The sequence below is a fragment of the Eucalyptus grandis genome, chromosome 10, assembly GCF_016545825.1.
Source record: "Eucalyptus grandis isolate ANBG69807.140 chromosome 10, ASM1654582v1, whole genome shotgun sequence".
In the NCBI taxonomy this organism is placed as follows: domain Eukaryota; kingdom Viridiplantae; phylum Streptophyta; class Magnoliopsida; order Myrtales; family Myrtaceae; genus Eucalyptus; species Eucalyptus grandis.
In genome coordinates this window covers 8,158,344-8,170,770 of record NC_052621.1, presented here as the reverse complement: position 1 = coordinate 8,170,770, position 12,427 = coordinate 8,158,344, and the positions used below count along the sequence as shown (strand labels likewise).

The following is a 12,427-nucleotide window of genomic DNA, read 5'->3' as shown; positions in this document are numbered from 1 at the left end:
TATCATTATAAATTAACATAAATGTTCATAAATGAAGATATGAAAATCTCTCGTAACACTTTTCCTTAATTTATTTTTATTTTATTTTCCTCTTTTTTTTTATATTATTTTTTTATTATTTCTTTTTTCCCCTTTCATCATTCTTTAATAAAATTTTATCAAATAGTAAATTGTACTAACATACCTAAAATACAAAAATACCTAAAATATATAATAAATATAAATATTTAATTTATAGATTGAATGTTTATGATAAGATAGAATTAAAGTTAAATATATAAATTAAAATAGGATTAGTTGAAAAATTTTTTTTTTTTAATTTTTAATTTTAAATTTCTTAAATTAGAATTCAAATATTATTTATATTGAAATATAATTTCAACTTTGATAATTTAATAAGTTCGTTATTTGAGAAAAATAACTTTCCTATTATGAGCATTATAAATCATATCCACCTTTATCCCACATTTCCCATTGGATAATTTTATCATGTGTATATCCCCTTATATCAAACTTTATCATACCTAAGTGAGCAAATGTAGGATAGAATAAATATATCCTATCTCGAATTTTATCCCGATTGCCAAACGCAGTTATTGCCCTAAAAATGAAAACCCAAAAATATGGATTATGAATGTGGCCTAATTTCTAAACCTATGTATGGTGTACGAAGTGAACATGACGATGTCTTACTAAAATTCATCATGAAGATTTCAAAGACGTATTGTTTCAATACTTGCGAAGACGTTGGTGAAAGCGATTGTAACCAAGGATCGCTCGAGCTACTGGGAATGAACTGGAACAATCGCTGAGAGAGCCCAAGGAAAACCGGAAAGATTGAATGAGAGCGGCTGGAGCAATGGGCAGAGGTGCGACCGAGAATTTACGAAGATGCAAGCAGCTCCAGAATGGACTGGCGATCGCCTAGAAGACCCGGCGATGAAGGATTTGTAGATAATCAAATGCAATCATTATCTCGTGTCCATCTCAATTCCCGTAGTTGACATTATCACCAAAGAATTTGATGCAAAATGGTATGCTTTTAGTGACAAAATACATAAAAAAGCAAAAAAGACTTCGTACATGGATTGGCAATGACACCAAAGCAACACAATTCAATTTGGGCGTGGGGAACCCATTGCCATCTCATTTAACCGAGATCATCGATTCACATCAAACTTCTGGGAAAGCTAACTTGCAAATGGCAGAGAGGCTAACTTAAAGCTTAGCACTGCCTTTCACTAAGAGCACTATTTAGACTCTGGAGGAGATACGGATTTGAGTGAAAATTTATAATAGAAAGCTGCCTTTCGAGTAATGTGCCGCTGGTTCACTTTGTAAATAGAGTCATGGCATGACATGATCTCAAGGCTTAGCTTCCAAAAAAAAGGATGGATCGTCAGTTTAACTCTCGATCCAGAAGCGCGTGCGCGCACATTCTCAGCAAACTCAACATGATGACTTTCAACATTCACCCAAATAGCCAGAAACCTTCCCGACCAGAAGTGGACATTCTCACAGGAACCAACTCAAATCACTATTACATTTCAAAAGAAATCTCAGTGCATAATTGAGACATTATTTAACAAACTCGGCCCACATTTTTCACCCTCCATTTTTTTAATAAATCACGATAGACAAATATACTGTGAACATCACTTGATATAATTGTCCAAAGTCTCTCCTGGCTTCTTCAATGACGGCTTTGCATACTCGATGAGAACGTGTGAGAGTAAGGCAACACGGGCTAATCCAGCTATAATGACTGAAGTCCCTTTCCACGTAGATAACAGAGACAGCTTTTGGCAGAGTGTGAAGATCCCAAGATAAAACACAGCTCCACAAGCGAGGAAACCCTTTTTTTCAAAGAGAGAAAACAGAAGAAAAGAAGGACGAGAAACCGAAATTGGGTGATGATCTAGGGGCCGCAAAAGATGATCAAACACAATTTAGACAAGCAAAAAGGAGTTGAAGATAAGGATTCGAAAGGCAATGAGATAATAGCAACTCACAAATCGTAAGGACATTGATGGCCCGGTATAGTTTATCTCCTCGTCCTTGAATTTGCCATTGGCTAGGACTCTGCCCAACATGTCATCGTGAATTGTAAAACATGAGACAGCTCATGAAAAGGAAGTCGACCTTCTTATTCGACGAGCCGGGGCCTCGAATACTTATCTTTGGGCCGAGCGTGTCGTATATAATTAAATCTCCGTGCCTTCTCCGTGAATTTATCTTTGCCCCGCTGCGCGATGCTCGCGTCGTTGTCGGGCAGTTTCTCCATCGAATATCGCTTCACGTGCACATTCACCTTCCAGAATTGAGGCATACAATGACAAATTACGAAGCGAAAAATTATTGCCATGGAACGTCGACAAAACTCGTCGTGTCGGGCGAGATAGCATACGTACAATGAACTACGTGTTCATTGTCGACAAAATTAATTCGTAAGTCTCCGGAAAAGTGTGGAGTTCAACCTGCCAATCAGAAGCACTTCGATGTACGACATATTGAAAGTTTAATAAAGAAATTTAGGTCAGAGGCATACCAAACATTGTACAATGAGAAAATGTTATTTTACTGGAACAAAAATAATAAAACATCAAGTACCTTAAGGCCTGCCCAACACCCCATTAGCCAAACAAGCTGTAACCACAGCAATTCCGATACTGCCCCATTCATCTTTCTGAATGCTCTCTTAGACACTGGCCAAACTGTCACAAAGCATACCGCCTGAAAGCAAATTTCATCCAGCAACATCATTGAGATTGTGGTGCTCATTGATCTGTTAAATTATACTTACTCTAGTGCTTTCTCTGAATCTAGAAGTCAATAAGTAACCATTAAAATGGAAATGTACACTTTCCCTTTTGTTCACAGATAAAAAAAAAAAAGAGGGAGAGAATGAACTTAGTGCTAGTTTGACTTTGAGTCGAGCTAATTGTGATCAGACAGAAAACTCACTCATAAGCTAACTAAAGCGAGAATAGATTCACCCCAAGATTGACCACGAAAAGGTAGTAACTCCTTGTACGAGGTTATGAATGACCAAGAAAAAACTTCAGCATCAAGCATGCTCACCATCATGTGAAATCTCTAACATTGCATGGTTGACCAAGGGTGAAGTCGACCAAGATGAACAAGAATGACCAAGAAAGGTCAAGAATTACTTGTATGAGATTGATGAGAAGGCCCGAGAAGACGAAGACGATGCCAAAGTGTATTGACATGGCTATCACTTCCAACTCCATCGCCACAAACACAATGACAATGTCGCAAGAGAGAAGCCAATGTGGAGTTGAAGGGACAAAAAGAGAGGTGTTCCTAACAAAACCCTGTGAAAGGAAAACGGATTGATTTCAAGCTTCGGACATAGATTTCTAGGACGGCTGACCCTAAGTTGTCATGACAGCATCAGCAAAACCACATTTAAGAAGCTTCTCATATCAATCACCAACGAAATCAAGACAAGGAAATCAAGACGAGCTTTCCGAGGGTTTACCATGACTAGGGCAGGCAGTTTCGGTGAGCAAGAGCCAAACTCCACGTTAGCCTTTTGAGGAGCTGACGTCGGATAAAGAAGGGCGAGGCGAATCTCCCGGGGGGAGGACCAATCAGAGAGCGGCGACTTGCCGACGTGGGGCTCCCCGTGAGCGCGTGGTCTCGAGCGTCAGCGCGCCGGGAGTTTCAGGGCCAAAGATTCATCTGGGGCTGGAGGCGAAATGACGAGAATGGGAATGGGGTTGGCGTGAGTGATAGAGCCGCTGGAAGTTGAAATCTCGTTAGGCTGTCGTGGGGCCACAGAGATTCTAAGCTGAATTACAACTCTTCCTGGGTGGTGACTTAAGATTGAGGGTCTATTTGGTAACTAGTCAAATTATACCTGATTATATTCTTTTATTTCAGAAATAAAAAAAGAACGAAAGTTCATTTTGTAAATTTTTTGTTCATAATTTGTTCCCAAGAACAAGGAATAAAAAAAATTACTTCTTTGATTTCAGGAACAATTCCAAAATTAAACCAACCCAAATTTCTTTTTTCTCTTCTTCTTTTCTGCTTTTTCTTCTTCCTTCTTTCTTCTTCTTCCACCACCACCGCCATCGTCCACTGCTACTGGTCACTGACGACTGGTTGGGCGAGGTCTGGTGAGGCTCACTCTCGCTTGGCCAGGCGAGGCTCACCTAGCCATTGGTAAGCGTCATATAGATCTAGCGAGGTCAAGCCCCACCGATAGCTAGGTGAGGTCGAGCCTCACCCAACCAAGGCTCAACCAACAAGGCATGGTCTCGCTGGGGACCAACGACGCTTCGATGAGATTGCTAACCCTCATTTGGCTTGTCGTGATCACCCCAAGATCGGCGACCGACCAAAGCTTGAAAAAAAAAAAAAAAAAGAGAAAAAAATGTTAATCAAATTATTAAAAAATTAAAAGAAAATGATTTGGATTAGAAATTTTAAAGCAATGCCAAATGCAATTCTATTTTGAAAATGAAAATTTTGGGCAATTACCAAACGTCTTTAAATGCTTAAAAATTCGTCCAGAAAATAGAATAAAAAAGAATTATCTTTTATCAGAAATTGTTTTCCAAAATAGTCACCAAACAGTTCTTAAAAGTCCCATCGGTTAGTCGTGTGGAGTGACGTGTCTCACAGGTCCCAACAACCTCCGTAAGAAGCTAGAAGATCACTAATTTTGAGGGCAAAAGTCACGGAAAAAAAACATTAAAATTATACTCACCATAATATATTTACACTAAAAAAATTTCCGGTGACACGAAAAGTTCCCAACTTCTATATATGCGACACATTTATCTTCCGTTAATAAGTACCGTTAAAAATCTACTTATACGGATGTTGAAAAACAAACAATATTGACATGATTCTCACGTGCACTAAATGAAATAAAAACAACATTGTGTATGGCTGAAAAGTCATATAATGTGACCTTAACAGAAGGTAAATGTGTTTGAGTTTAGGATAAATATGTTATAATGGGCATAGTTTGAGATTTTTGATGTAGCAAAAAATGTTCAAGATAAATGTATGATAGTAGATGATTTTGGGTTCTTTTATGGCTTTTTCCAAATAAAAAAGGGGATTATATTTAAATAGAATGAAAGGGAAAGGAATTGGCACCAAGTCATGTGCTGTCCAATGATCGGTTGAAAAGCAAGCAAATCGGTATTCAAGCTAAAGTCCGGCAATGAACATGAGTAGAAACGCTATGCATAGAAATCTAAATGTGGTGGTATTTTGGAATCCACTGGACGGGTAATCTAGAATTTACTTAATGTATTTATTTGGTCGATTTACTTAATGCGTTGATTAAAGGTCATATTGTGAAGGAAAAATAAAAAACAAGGTTTTGAAAAGGCTTTTGCTTAGACTTGTTATAAAAGCCACGTTGAATTGATTTTAAGTAAAATCGGATGGAACTTGGATGTTGCAAGTGAGAAGCTAATGTGGAGGCTGATTTCACAGATACACACACACACACACACATATATATATATATAGACGTTTGAGTTGAAGGGACAAAAAGGGAGGTCGTGTTTCTAACAAAACCCTGTGAAAGGAAGACGATTGGTTTCAAGCTTCGGACATAGATTTGTAGGGCAGCTACCCTAAAGTTGTCATGACAGCATCAGCAAAACCACATTTTAGAAGCATTTCACATTAATCCCCAGCGAAACCAAGACGAGTTCTTCGAGGGTTTACCGCAACTAGGGCAGGCAATTTCGATAAGCAAGAGCCAAACTCCATATGCCATTATGTTTTGGGCCATAACCTACCTCGGTAGTTTACTGAACTCCATGCATACTAATGATGCGATCACCGTTTCAGATCATGGTGATGTGGCAAAAGGAAGATTATGGCTAAAAATAATAATTCAATCTAGATCGATCTTAAAGTCAATTCTCACCGTGCTAACATCCGTACGCTAATTGGAGATATTTCGCGACCTTAGGTGTACTGACTTAGTTGTAACTATTTTTCAAGAGCTGGGATTCCTTTTTCTTCTTCTTGTTCTTTTTCTTTCTTTTATTTTTTACTTTTCGACATTTGGCGAGTATACATTTTCATAGTTGGTCATACTCAAAGTAGAATTTTCGGATGAACTTACGAGGTATACATGGCTCTCGAAGCATCACGTGATCGTTCACCAACCACTCATGGAACACTAAGTATTATGTTGAATTTAATCATGTTCTCTGATTATTTGAGGAGGCGGTCTCGTTGTGCCCAGATGATGATGCTGAATGTCCCTCAAACCCCTCAAGCAGATAGTGCCATTAAATCATACATTGGGTTGCGTTAAGCAGAATGTTGCAACGAGTATCGATATCTGTAGAATGAGCATATCATCTTCAGTTCCCTGTGCTTGCTTCCTACGGAGCTTGTTGTCTCAAAGGAGCTAATGTGGCGGACGGTCTAAATTTAGATCCGGGGATAACCTTGGATGGTATTCCCACTAGGTCTTAAGGACCTAGCTAGTTCTCGAGAGCATCCTATGCAGCATATTCTTCCTTTACTTTTCCAGTAGTATCTTCTTCATCGACTTATCTGTTTACGTCGAAGAGAGGTTGTTCCATATCTTGATTCAGTTCTAGACCTGTGGTGCCATGTTTCGAAGCTGGCCTATACCTTATCCTCGAGGAGCAAACTAGTGGGTAGGGACGTAGGTTTCAACAGCCCTTTGGCTGCCTAATTGCTGAGGCCTAGGACCACTGTTCTTAGACCCATCGACAGTATTGTAGGTTACAGAGAAAGAATGTTAGTAAATGATCGTCCAGACAACATCAATCAAGTAGTTTTAATGTAAGTAGAAGTCAATAAAAGTAGGATTTGGCTAAATGGTGTTACGAGCCAAGCGCAAAACAGAACTCATGCTCAAGCCTAGATACTGCAACTGAACTCCAGAGACGTTTCCCAGAACACATGCTCAAGCCTCAACTTGCATGACCATGTGAATAGTCTCTAAAACCACTTCATTCTCTTATCAGAACAATCATAACAGCATAGCAGATGACAGATAACCAAGCATTCATATATTTTGGTGATGCAGCGCTAACCCAATCCTGACCCAACTCACTCACTGCCTGTCTCCTTGCTAGTACTTTTGAAGCATTACTTGCGTCCACTCAAGCTTTTGTTAACATCGCAACAAATTGTGTCGGAATTTGGGCTCAATATGACAATGATAAAGTAGTTACTGTTCAGCTAGAAGCGGATGCAGATAGAAGAATAATAATGACTAGCTCACTCCAATTTTCTTAATGATGTGATCTGTATCTGGGCAAGTTGGGTTCGAACACCTAACTTTTCAGTTCACTAGCTGTACCTTTTTTCAAGGTCAGGCTAGTTTGTGGACTCTGCACTTCACAAAGCATGATCATAAGATCTTCGGAATTCTAGAATCTGCAACCACCTAATGCTGGAATTAGGCAGTCATCAATAAGTCGAAAGACTCTGAATTTAGCCGAATAACCAAATTAGATCAGATACCTCAGAGTTACTCCCAGTTGAGATGCTAAAGTAGTCACCAAATCCTATTTTCTGATTGCTAAATGTCATTTCTTCCAAGAACGCTACCACGAGTTTTACAAATACCAATTCAATCAACATCATCTTGAAAAACAATGTCGAAGTTTGATACACATGTGGAGCCATGGACTAGGAAAAAGCCCACGGAATACAGATTACAAAAGCGGCATTTAATCCTGCTTGAGAAAAATTATGTGCCCACGAATTTTCAGCATCATGGTTATGAGATTTTGTAAACATGTTTTTTAAAGTTAATAAGTCAGGGAGTACCAATCGCTGCTCATTTCTGGAGAAGTCTCTCCCTTTCAGAACCTTGCTGAAAGTCCTCAACGGGAGTTGAGCGCTCGGACTCCGAAGACTGAATGAGGATTTGCATCGCAAGAGTTACAAGTACCAAAGCCGCTACCACAATCATGACGCCTTCCCATGAGGTGAGCAAGGCGGACCATAGGAAGAATTCAACGACTCCATAGACCAGTAGGCATGACCAAAAACTGACCACCTGTTGCCAGTATTTAGAGATGATTAATGGGCAGGAAGGAAGAGGCGACTGGTGAGGACCAACGAAAGGACTACTAGGGGAAAATCGTAGAGTCACACTTACCAACAGAGACTTTATAGGACGTCCGATGTCTTGACGTTGTTCGGTACCAAACAGGTCTTTACCACGGTATGTCTCCAGAAAAGCATCCTTGTTGGGGGGGAAATAAAAAAAAAAAGAGGCATTAGATTTGTCGGTACACACATGAATAGGATCATAATTTGGATTTTGAGTTTGTGAGTTGAGTCACAAATGCCATGTCACAATTTGAGAATTTTATAAGGGGATTCATTTCTAGCAAATGCAGATGCTGCATGTGTGTCCAAAAATTTTGGCAAAATGATAAGTGAAATAGTGCTTTGATTCACAACTATAGAAAGTTCTCATCAAAGCGAAATTCCAGTTGGTCCAAATACACGATACCTTAGTCACAAACAGATCTTTGCACCACTGCGCAATGCCATCAGGTGTTTCCGGCAATTCTTGCATCGAATGCCTCTTGATTTGCAGTTTCACCTGTTTAAAAGAAATGGATTAGATCTGAAACCTTCCTCTGAACGAAAGAGGGGAAAAAAGGAAAACCTTGCACTAGGGAATAAATTTGCGAAATATGGTATCAGCAGATGCGACGTGTAAAGTCACGAAAGATAGATGTGGATTCAAGCTGAAGTATCATGACTAAAATGGCAGAGAGATGTGAATTCAAGCTTCTCTTTTGAGTTATTTCATCAATAGTTTTGTTAGCTTACAATAGCTGGTTGTCCTCTAAGAAGTCTGAGCAATGTAGGTGGTTTCTGATTACTCGGAACAGCCACCGTGCAATCATAAATGGCAGGGACATACGAGCGCATTTGAGTCACTGCTGAAACAAAGCCCTGAATCAACAAGCAACATTATTCTAATTAATATTCTGGGTTAGAAAAACAATTAGTGATCTGCCCTAGCCAAGCTCCAGAAGACAAAAATTGACTGCCACTGCCTACTGGTTGATTCTCGATCTAGCATTAAACCAGTTCCTACAACCTTCACAGACAGAAAGTCACCCAGATTAAAACTTCTTATTTTATTCGCGAAGTAGCTTAAGACCCAAGTAAAGTGACACGGTCACTGCTCATTTGAAGATGTCAAATTGAGTAACCTTAGTTCGAGGAAGCAAGACGTTCCTAGGAAGAGGCAACCCTCTGGAGGCAGCATATTCTTGAGCTGCTTGGAGCTTTGCCTGCGTGAACCGAGTTCCCTCCACAAATAAGGCCAACCAGAATGGCATTGGGAAATCACTGAGCCTTTCGAAACCTGACTGGAGTGCACAATTCAGTCAGATCCAATATAAACCTAGCACACAGGCAAAGCCAAATATATTTGAGATGTCCAAATAAGTCACCTTTAACGTGTTCTCGTCTTTGGCCCAGCATCTGTCCACAAAAACATAGTCTGAAAACCACATCGACCAACCTACGACCTGCATGTGTTCAGCAAAAAAGCTATTCTTTGATCAGTGTAATTGGAGAAAGACATAGCAGAGTCTAATGACACTATATAATCTAGCAAACTATCAGGAAAGAAGCTGACAGGGAGAAATTTAGCCTCTTTCTTCATGATAGCAAGCGCGCTGCCAAGACAACCTGCACGCTGCAAGAACAAGAGAATTATTAAAAAGATTTTTTTTTACTTTTTTTTGTAATTAATGAAACTAAGAAACCTGACAAATGCGATGTGGTGGAAGGCGCCACAGACTAGGCAAAACTGTTCACAGTCCATAGGACCAACATTGATGACAGAACCCAGGAATAGCGGCTATGATTTTAGAGTTTTTATTATAGAATGGAACTTTGGATCTCTGTTTATTCACTCTATTTGGGGAGCAACCCCTGAAGTGAGAAGAGTTTTCACAGCAAATCCATTGGCCCTTCTGTTCAAGCGAGAGAGAAGGATGATGCCCTAGTTCAATGCAAAGGGAAAGAAAGTTTACGTGCAAAACAGATTGAAGATTTAATCAAGTAAGCTATGTCTGTAATTGCACAAAAGTTTAACCTTAAATCACTGGACAATGATAGTAAAAGACACAGGATGAGTTCTGAAGCAGAACAGTTCCATTCCCCTTTTCGGTAACTCACTTCTTTTGCTTTTAACATTGAGATGGCAGGAGTGATGAAATTCATATTTTCAAGTATCTAAGCCTAACTTAAAGAAAATAAAAAAGATGATCTATATAAATACCATTATCAGTTTGAAGAGAGTATAGGTAATGAAAGAACATTCAAATTCAAAGAAAGAAGAATGCGACGTTGATATTACAAATGCAGAACGACATAAACTAAGTCACTGGAAGTAACAATTAAGATTGACAAGCACCTGAGCTATGACCCACCCAACAAGCCAATCAATGTCGCTCCTATGATTGCAAATGAGAAGTGCGTGTTCTTTACCTGGGAATTTCATCAATTAAAGTCAAACACAATATTCCATGTTAGGGAATTCAAAGCCATGTGAATATTGGGGCTACCAGTGCAGAAAATAGAATACTTTAACTTTCAAAGGATAATGAATATATTGACTCACCCATCATTTCGAAAGTCTGAGAATCCATGTAGAGCTCTACCTGCATGTGCACGGAAGCTACTCAGGACACAAAACTGGACATGGGATGAGAACATGGCGGTTCTACGTGCGTGCATATGCATGTTTTCATCTCTTAAGGAGCGCTATCCTTTTGGAGTGCCAGAGGGCTGGACTGCAATTGTACTAATAAGCCCAAATATCCGAAATTGATTACCAAAGTGCCAACAGAATACTACCAGAATGATAGACAAGAGAAACTGCCTCAGAAAGGATTTGATGAGAATTTTAATGTTACTGCTTGAAGCATTTGCAATTGCAACCAAAATCCAAGAACGTGATGATGAAAGATACCTAAAATTTTTTGGTACAGTGGACTCGAATAGGCAGACAAGGAGTGACAGGGCACAGACACAAAGATGAGAAAGAATGTGAAAACTGAATGGGCTAGTTATAGTTAAACTACCTTAATACCCGCCCACCAATCAAAAAGCCATATGAGTTCCAACAAGAGCAATTCGGCGACTACTTTGTTAATCTTTCGATACGTCTTCTTCGACAGCGGACGAATGAGGACATAGAAGAATGCCTGCAAGAACATGAAAGCCAACAAAAAACTGAGGTCAGATACGTACAACGGGATTACGCACCGATCAAGTTATAGTTTTTCAAAAGAGAACTTGAGGAATTTGCTATAAGCCCTGAAAGGAACATTGAAGTATCATGCTAGAGAGGTTGGGGTCATCGTTGAGCTGAATCAAGCAGAAACTCTTTTCTGTTCATGCCCTCTTCCCCAATTTGACATCTCTCCATTCTGACGTCATTGCAAAGTCTAGGAACAAATCAGACGAACTGATCTGAAACGTCTGGTGAATAATTCAGCAGTAAAAGCCTAAATCTTGCAGATTAAGATCTAGGCAAAATAACCTATAAGCATCGAATTTGGAGAGGTGTGGCATCCCATTCGAGCTTATAAGACCATCAAATGAAGCCATTTTAAATCCACACCTTCAGCCACTACCTCCATTAATCATGCACAGAAATTGATCTGGTCTCATTCATTTTTATTTGTTTTGGCCAAAAATGAAAACTTTATAAACAAATGTGAGATCTGCGACGACATTAATCATTTATAACTTTGAAAAGGAGCAAATTGAACAGTGACCAATCAAGTAGTGAATGAAAGCTCTCAGGAACATCAAAACGAAGATTCCACCGATGGGTACCTGAACAAGATTGACGAGGAGGCCGGAGAGAATGAAGAGCATGCCGATGGGAACGATGACGAGAGCTGCCGGGACCGCCATAACTCACGGCCACCTCTTCAAATGCTCACACCCGTGCCCTCTGAGACAATAGGCTTTGTTATGGAGAGAGAGAGAGAGAGAGAGAGGGAAATGGTTGGTTTTGGAGTAAAGAAATGGTTTTGGGAAGAGGGTTGGTGTATTTGTAATCCGATTCGAACGCTTGATGCGCGGACTCCATATATACTCATCCCCCGCCTGCATGTGCCAACCATTTTCCCCTCTCTTTCTCTCTCTCTCTCTCTCTCTCTCTCTCTCTAAATTTGCCAACTTGGGATGTCGTTGTCGACGTGAACGAGATCATGAGCGCAGAGAACACGTACAGCGGCCAAAAGGTGGCTGAAATGGGATCACATGGAGCAGGGCAGAGCCTGTGCGATCGATCACGTGAACGTTACATCGATTACTTCACGTTTGGTTGGACTAAAGTTCTCTTTTGGAGGTAGAATGAAAGAACATGAATTGGGTTCGGCTGGAAAAA

The 12,427-nt window shown here is 39.8% G+C and overlaps 1 protein-coding gene across 2 annotated transcripts; it reads right to left on the bottom strand.

Annotated features, from left to right (window-relative positions):
* Nucleotides 1–7,537: 7,537 nt before the first annotated feature.
* LOC104421525 (1-acyl-sn-glycerol-3-phosphate acyltransferase 2) lies at nt 7,538–12,400 on the bottom strand. Of its 2 annotated transcripts, XM_039303325.1 has the most exons (12): nt 11,869–12,398; nt 11,355–11,474; nt 11,109–11,231; nt 10,646–10,685; nt 10,439–10,512; nt 9,656–9,715; nt 9,468–9,545; nt 9,225–9,383; nt 8,836–8,961; nt 8,510–8,602; nt 8,150–8,236; nt 7,538–8,047 (listed from the first exon to the last, which is right to left on the bottom strand). In XM_039303325.1, the coding sequence occupies exons 4-12, from the start codon at nt 10,671–10,673 to the stop codon at nt 7,826–7,828; spliced, it is 927 nt and encodes a 308-aa protein (XP_039159259.1). In that variant the 5' UTR covers nt 10,674–10,685; nt 11,109–11,231; nt 11,355–11,474; nt 11,869–12,398; the 3' UTR covers nt 7,538–7,825. The 2 variants fall into 2 exon arrangements, with proteins under 2 accessions (XP_039159259.1, XP_010031802.2); XM_010033500.3 differs by lacking the exon at nt 11,355–11,474 and having other exon boundaries at nt 11,869–12,400.
* Nucleotides 12,401–12,427: the final 27 nt, after the last annotated feature.

Excerpts from the sequence above, each read along its gene's own strand:
- LOC104421525 (XM_010033500.3), bottom strand. The coding sequence starts at position 11,949 with ATGGCGGTCCCGGCAGCTCTCGTCATCGTTCCCATCGGCATGCTCTTC. Across the intron at positions 9,384-9,467 it reads AAGACGAGAACACGTTAAAG|TCAGGTTTCGAAAGGCTCAG; the intron begins GTGACTTATTTG and ends TGTGCACTCCAG. Across the intron at positions 8,048-8,149 it reads GTCCTATAAAGTCTCTGTTG|GTGGTCAGTTTTTGGTCATG; the intron begins GTAAGTGTGACT and ends TACTGGCAACAG.